General features: G+C 38.1%; 1 protein-coding gene across 4 annotated transcripts in view; it reads right to left on the bottom strand.

Annotated features, from left to right (window-relative positions):
• Window positions 1-3,673, bottom strand: part of LOC116847570 — a 24,777-nt gene extending 21,104 nt beyond the window's left edge. Inside the window, exons 1-2 of one of the 4 annotated variants that reach the window (XM_032822678.1) lie at window positions 3,524-3,673; window positions 1,101-1,268 (exon numbers count right to left, since the gene is read on the bottom strand). In XM_032822678.1, coding sequence (XP_032678569.1) covers window positions 1,101-1,262 — 162 coding nt within the window. In that variant the 5' untranslated portion in view covers window positions 1,263-1,268; window positions 3,524-3,673. The other 3 variants (XM_032822676.1, XM_032822677.1, XM_032822680.1) reach the window with 3 other exon arrangements.
• Window positions 3,674-8,518: the final 4,845 nt, after the last annotated feature.

Raw genomic sequence — 8,518 nt, forward strand, 5'->3', positions numbered from 1 at the left:
ATATATATATATATATATATATATATATATATATATATATATATATATATATATATATACATGGCCAATTATAAAATTATTTTCCTAATATTAACACATGAATATCAATTAGACAGAAAGAAATCTGCACGAACTTAATGAATCAACTTAATAAATACAACAATAAACGTTGCGTCCAGAAAAAAGCAGCTTAGCAAGCGCTTTCTGTTACGCTGTCAGCATTATAAGGCCTTTTGCTAAACGCACTAAAGGCACTAATGGTTGATGTTTCCCCGAACGTGTTTACTAAACTGTCACCATTTCTTTCAACATAGCTTTAATACACCGAATCGCTTAGCAAACATGTTGAAAAAGCGTAAACTGCTAAGTATCGCAAAACGAAGTATCAGGAGTGCTATATAAAACTCTTATTGAGTTGCTTTTTTTATTGAACATAACTAATGTGTTTTTATGAGGAGAAAATATAATTTTTTTCTTTCTTTATGGCAACTTTCATAAATTTTAATCGTTGTTCGAGAACAACCAAAAATTTGTTAACGGAAACGAGTAAAACATGTTACATGATGACCCGCGCGCTGCGTGAGAACGTTCTCCTCCACCTTTTCCTCTTCCTCCTCCTCCTCCTTCTCTTGCTTCTCCTCCTCCGCAAAATCTATTGCGAACGTGCGCTCCATCGAGGTTAACGTAGTTCTCTCTACGGCTCCGCCGATTACCGAAAATTCCCACGTTCTTAAAATACACGAAAGCGTCGTCAAATCGCGCCACAATTCGTTCGTTCTATCACAGTGGATCGCACGCGAGAAATGCGAGGAGTCGTTCCGAGAGGAACGATAATCGAACGAGCCGAGAGAACCTGACCCGCGGCTAAGATCGTAATTTTATGATTTTTATGCGACTCGCGAGTGCTTTCACCGGCATATGTGCAGATAGGCAGAGACAATAAGAACAAGGGGAAACGAAAGCACGACGCCTTATCGGCGCGAACTCCAATTGGTCGTGCAGATTGTCGTCGGTTAATTCGTTTCGGCGATATTTTCGATGCGCACTGCCAAAACCGGATCTCTTTCTCTCTCTTTCTCTTTCAGGATGGTACCGCTCACCTGCAGTGTGACCTTGAAAGGTTCTTGAAGTCGTTCCCGCTCCAGCAGGTAAGCTATGGCACTGGGCATCGCGTCCACCCCCTTGGCCTCTCTCGCGCCGAGATACCAGACGTAATAGAAGCTTTTCTTGACATCCTTGCTACCCCTCAGGCGCAGGGCCATCACTCACTATTCACGGAAACAAACGGAATTTCATCATCGTTCTCGGTTAAGGACACGTTGTCGAGGAAACGGATTGAAATGCCGGACACGGTGGACACTTTGACGATCCGTTATTACGGGAGTATTCGACATTTAATGGGCTTGTTAGATGAATCAGATGCTGATTTATTTGATTCACAATGCTCAATAGCCTGCTATAGTCGAGATGACATAAATAAGAGTCCTCGTGGCACTCTTATACCCAGCGTATCGCGCATTTTTTTTAAACAGTTAAATTATTACTATTATAAACAGTTATATTATGTACTACTTATGTGTTATAAACAGTTAAATTATGTTACTCGCGACATAATTTACTTTCTCGTGGAGATACTCTAAGAACGATATAACACTTGAGATAACGTAAAGCATATAGAGGAGAACTTTTTTGTTAATATATATACATTTATAATGTATATTTATTTTTGAACAGCAATAATAGAATTTTCTATTATTAAAAAAATTTTTTTTTATAACATCGAAATCGTTTCTTAAGAGACGAAAATCTGGAAGATCAAATATCGGTTAGTATTTTCTATACACCGTAAATGATAATTCCATGTTGTGCAGCGAAGGTTATCAGGTGTTAACACGGAACGCGTTCGCGCGCGGAAGTGTTTATCAAAACAGCGGAAATTGCGGGCAATGCTACGACTGTGTGCGGAACGTAAACGGATACTATTTCCTGCATGATTTTTCTTTAAATATACTCCGCCTCTTTTGATCGGAGAAAAATGTCGATTTTCCGCAAGCGAGTCTTCCACCGTGAATGCCGTGCGAGAAGCACGAGCGAGAAGCCTGTCGGTTCATCCACTTCCTCAATTACTTTCACGCTTAAACCCGTTTCCACGTTATCCATCTTGTAGCGAATGATTTCCCACTGATCCTTAACGACGGTGCTTTCTAACAAAAATGTTTTACGATATAGAAGAGAGTGCACCGATGTAGATGTCAACTTATAAGATAAATCATCGAAGGGCATGTATATATTTTTAATGTGAACTATCTTAAGGAGCAATACTTGAGACAGTCTATTATTGCCGTTTCTTTTCTGAATCGAGAGTTTCGCATGGAATATTTCTTACATTGACGAGAGGATATGCCTGAAAGCCACTTGTTTAATTCATCGAATCTTACAAAATAATTTTACGTCAAAATATTCAAAATATCACGCGATTCTTTTCTCTGAATTCCTTTCAGTCTGACATTTATGCAAACATCTACCTGCAACTACTTAAGCACACCCGCGCACGTCCTCTTTCCATTTGACGTTATACGAGCGTATGCGTCGAATTTTGAATATCTTGTTTGCATTTTCGTGCACAAACAGCTGTATATATTGCCTGAGAAGAACACTCTGCGCAATAAAATTAGCGTAGGTCCACAATTTTTCAGAAATAAGGTATGATCAATTCGCTTCTCTTCGCGTATTCGTGCAACACTCGTCGTTATTTCAAACGCGTAGAATTTCGGGCGGTAGACCACGCTTTTCTCAGAGCGTCGAGGCGGTCTCGAGAATCTAACGATATTCAGGATCGATGTTGGTAGCCCTACTACCGAGGCTTCAGTCCCTGCAGCGGGGAAATACTAGGGCCCTATGCCTACACTACTGTACATTGCCACTTGCCTGATGTGTATATGTGTGTATGTGTGTACGCGCGCGCGCGCGCGCGTGTGTGTGTCGGGAGGTCTTTGCCTCGCGTTTTACAGCCACCCTGATGAAGAACAGCAAAATTCGCGGCCCCTCGTTCTTGGCGCATAAAACACACGCGCGCCTCGCACTCGTCACATTCACATGCACCGCGCGCACGCACGAGCACGATATGCACACCTGTAACTCGCGTACTCTTCTGACAGCTGCGGGGACCACTGTTCCGTGCACTGGCCGTAAGGCCGCTCCGTTCTTCCGGGCGACGCTCGCCGATCTGAACGGCGGAACGAAACGGAATGGAACGGGGACCAGCGGGCCCCCGCGGGCCCCGACGGCTCGCGAGGCGAGAGATCGGCTTTTTTCAAGGCTCCCTCTTGGCTCGCTCACTCGCGCGCCGGAGACACGCCGAAAGTCATTTCGGCATATCGACATCGGTTCCACCGTGATGTTGGCGAATACAGCGCGAGAGTAAGCGGGAGAAGGAATGAAATTGGCGAACGAGCGAGTGAGGGAGGATGAATTAAGGAGGGAAAGAAGGTGTAACGATCAGTGATTCGGCCGTGAGTCTTACGTCTTTTGATTCTAAGCGACCTCACACGCTTGTCTCGAAGGTGTGCTCCTGACGTTTTCTAATCTTCTCTGTCCTTTCTCTCGCTTCTCCTAGCCTCGGATTTACCTGACCGCCACACCTTGTTGAAGATCGGTCTGAGATCGGTCGGCGGTAACGCGTTCCACACTTGGAGAAAGAAAGAGAGAGGGCAGCTTCTAACTCCGATGCTGTGTTGGACGGATTCCGTCCTGAATTCGTGTCTCGGGTCCCCCTCGTCTCTCTCTTTGAAGAGGAAAGAGAGGAACGGGTCTTTCCCTCTCTCCCCTCTTGCTCCTCTTCCTCCTCCATGTCCCTTATCGGCTTGTTCCTTTCTCTCTTTCTCATGCTCTTTCTGCCGACATCTCCTTCGGATTATCTACCTGTCTGCTTCTATGTAGCTCCGTTGCTCGTATTTCACCTATTCGCTTCTCTTTAAGCCTTCGCTGCATCGATCGTGCAGTATAACTGTTTGACTTGATTTAAAGAGAAAGGGAGAATGGATGCTCACCTTTACCTTAATCTCCTTGTCTTTCGAGGTGTAATGTTGCGTCCTTCCTTCTCTTTTTTCTCACCGTTTTCACCCCCACCCGAAATTTCAAACCTGCCAGCACAACGAGGCAACGAGGACCGCTTCTCCTGTCCGCTTACGTCTGTGTATTATAAACGCCATGAGTGCGCTTTACAGGACATCAGATAGTTCTCTAAGGTACGACGATCAGCGTACGTAAATTAATTGTCATGTATCACAGGCTACAATGATAGGAAATTACAGCAAAAAACTATTGATATTTGTTATCATTACTTCTAAACGTTCAACGAAGCGATATTTAACACGCAGCACTTTAATTTGTAATATTAATTAATCCGACTAATTTGTCCGTCAGATAATATAATATTAACATATATCCAATATAATATTTAACATATATCCAATATATTATATAAATATTTTTGTGATTTTGTGATCCGAATATTGCTTTATCACCCGACTAAAAAGGGTAAAGGATATTCTTAATCAATAAATTATGTATTAATAGTTATAAACATAACTGTAAATACTACATGTCTCCTCTTGTAACTATCTATTTTTATGAGAAATTGTTTATATACTTTTATAATATCCTGCTTTTATATTATGATCGAGTTCACTATGTTTTAACTTGTCAAATGATTCAACAAGCATTTATCAAGCGTTAATTCTTACTTAAGCATTCGGCAAAGGTTACTATTAATGAGACCTCTCAATTAAAAGAAGCCATGAGCGACGAATTATCGTCAATGAAATAGACGTTAATCCTGATAGAAAGAAGAAATTGTCATAGAATAACTTTATTCTTTTGAGACCAATATTTTACTATTTTAAACAATATTTGTCACTGATAATAAATTGAGTCTAACAAAAAAAACTATTTTTGTAGCGATTACATTAATGGGCTCTAAAACTTATGAAAAAAAGTTTATATAACTTAAAATTAAAAACTTTGTGTTTATAATCGTGAGACTGTGTGTGCAGGGAAAGATAAGGAAAACTGGAAGAAATCACAGACGGAACATGTTGAAATCAAGCGCAGGAAAAGTGCACCGTCAATAATAAAACTTGCATATGTCTGTATGAAGCAGCTGTTGGCAATTCGTAGAATATAATGCGTTTATTCTGAAATTAGAAACTCTATTCGATAGAAACTTACGCTGAGATGAAAATTGAAAAGATCTATGTCTGTAAATATGTTCTCTTTTAAATGTATTATTTACCGGTTCATATACTGTAATCTTACCAAGTGGAAAAGAAAAATGTAATAATCTTTAGTTAAAGCAAATAGTAATACGAGATAATCTTCTTGTTGCAATACATTTCTTCGAGTAAGATGAAGTTACTTATAGGAATGGTGGAAATAATATACCACTGTCAAACAATGCTCACATTGATGTCATTCTACAACGATATAAGCACAGAGCGTAACTCATTTTTTGATCCTACCACGCGAATGATGTTAATACCAGCCAAGCTCGCAACCTGGAGGATTCTTTAGGCGTGATTAAATGTCGAGGAGTCTCTTTATTACGGTACCAAAGAGAAGGATATAGAAAGTCACGGTGTGACGTAATGCAAAATTGTAGACGCTAGATAGTGTCTGTGAGAAGTCTACGACTTTGAATATAAACCGAGGAAAGAAAAAGAGCGAAATACATACGTAAGATATAATGAAATATTAGGAAAATGCTTTCACGTACTCTACATATTCTCTCTCTCTCTCTCTCTCTCTCTCTCTCTCTCTCTCTCTCTCTCTCTTTGAAGTGATATAGAATACTTATTTTAAGTAGTACTTTTGATACCATGATATTAACAATGCTGTCGTGTCAGCAAATTGTATCAATAAACGTTTTACACGAATCATTGTGCCAACAGCACATCAAGGTGAAATGCAACAGATTTACGATCTGCTCTATTGTTAACTGTGAGTAAGAAAAATCCACATGCAAGGGACAGTATAATTTGCTTTTAGCCCTGACATTTTGCCAATCGTATGAAGTTGCATGGTTTAATTTGCATTGTTCCTGTTAATATACATTAGCAATTCCTGATTCATACTTTTCCTTATACAGAGTGTCCCAGAACAATCTTCGAAGCTCTCGTACGGATTAAGATGAACATAAAAGTCTTATAACATTTTGTGATATTCGTAATCATTATCGAGATATTAATTAAAGAAGATTTAGAAATAATTACGCGAGATGTAGTAGAAGAGTTGTAGTGGCGACATCTGTCGTTGTATGCTTGTACACTAGAGTCAAACTGGATAAAAAAATTCTCTATCTTTTTCCTAATAACATTGTAAATTTTTAGTTATTAATTAAATAACATTAACGCATTATTGCGAGCGACCATCCGCCAATTTTCTTTAATTAAGAATTAAACATCTATAAAGTTATTAGAAAAATAATAGAGAATTTTTTTGTTCAGTTTAATCTAATGTACAAGCACACAATGACAGACGTCATTACAGCTCATCTATCATATCTCGCGTTATTATCATTCACAACTATTTCTTAATTAATACCTCGATAATTATTGCGAACATCACAAAACGGTTTAAGACTTTTATGTTCATCTCAGTCCATATTATGCCTCCACGGGAACTTCGAAGGTTATTCTGTTTTGGAATATCCTGTATAACACATAGCTGTTTTAATGAAAGTAATTTTTATATGTAAATTCGATCCCACAGTTTACGCTCGCAATGTAAATTGCGTGTGAGCAGATAATAAATTACAAAAAATGTTGCAGATATAGGTAAATTAAAATTGAAAGTGGCATTCATATAGTGCATACTATTTAAAGGGAGAACATAAATAGTAATTCTTTATATATACAAATATATAGCTTTTTCTTTAATATTTATTTATATATATATACATGTATATATATGCGTATATATACATTTGTTTATGTGTATACCCTTACAGAAAAGTATTACTAGTCAATAATAAATTGGCAGTGATTTTTAATAATTCTGTTACTAGTTACTATAGTAACTTGTAATAAAATCATTAAAAATCACTACCAATTTATTAACAAGTGATACTTTTCTGTAATGGTATACAAATAGTTATTATAATTTCCCCATATTATAATATTATAAAAAATGCAATACTGCGCAATAATAAAGTTTACATATTTATATAATGCACATGCAATGTTATAAAGTATAAGAAAAGTTATTAAGTATGAGAGAAAGAATTATAATGCACGTTGTATGCAAATATAGATATTAGCGCTAGAAGCAAATACATCTCTTTCCCAATAATTTTATTTATCATAAATTATTATCATCCGTCGGTCAATTCCCAGATGATACAGTAACTGTTACCGTTCATTCGCAACAGCAATACGAATCCAGAGACATTAGGCATCCGCTGATACACCGCTGCTATAAATGCGCTATAAACGATTTGCAACGCAAATAATATGAAGTTATTCAGAAATGTTTTTGAACGGAATAATTCCGTTAGATAAGACATAAACCCAGATAGCGAAGTCTGCAAAAGTCAGGTTTTGCTAAATGTGCTGTATACTATGTTGATATAATTTTTACAATAACGAAATATGATCTGCTATGTCAGATAGTGCGTGTACAAATGTAACAGAAATCTAACAAAATCTGCGTCATGATATGATGGCAAAAATAGTGCAAAAATGAAACACGATATGTCAGCAGAGCAAGAAAAAAATTTAAATACTGGACAGCAGGAAAACCGAAAAACCACTTGCGAAATGCTGCTCGCCAGGTACAAAAGAAAGTTATTTCTCCATCGAATTGTGACTGGCGATAAAAAGTGGATATATTTTGAGAATCCTAAGCGTAAAAGATCATGGATAACTCCAGACGAACCATCGACATCGACTGCAAGGCCAAATCGCTATGGACGGAAGACAATGCTCTGTGTTTGGTGGGATCAGAAGGGTGTGATCTATTATGAGCTGCTAAAACCTGGCCAAACTGTTAATACTGAACGCTACTGACAACAAATGATCGATTTGAATCAAGCTTTGCGTGAAAAGCGACCAGAATATAAAAAAAGGCAACACAAAGTGATTTTGCTTCATGATAATGCACCATCACACAGCAAAACTGGTCAAGAAATCGATTGAGTTTAGTTGGGAAATACTTTCGCATGCGGCTTACTCACCAGACTTCGCTCCGTCCGATTACTATTTATTTGCATCGATGGGACACGCACTTGCTAAGCAGCGCTTCACTTCTTACGAAAATGTACGAAAATGGCTTGCCTAAGAAAATGGATGACTAGTTTGCCTCAAAAGAGCAACAGTTTTTTTGGCGTGGCATCCACAAATTGTCAGACAGGTGGGAAAAATGTATAGCTAGCGATGGGCAATACTTCGAATAAAATATTTTTTATCATTTTCATACAATAAACGTGTATTTTCTATACAAAAATTCCGGTTTCATATTTACA

Source organism: Odontomachus brunneus, unplaced genomic scaffold (assembly GCF_010583005.1).
Source record: "Odontomachus brunneus isolate Ranch 3 - 2012 unplaced genomic scaffold, Obru_v1 Obru_scaffold_080, whole genome shotgun sequence".
NCBI classification, from domain to species: Eukaryota; Metazoa; Arthropoda; class Insecta; order Hymenoptera; family Formicidae; genus Odontomachus; species Odontomachus brunneus.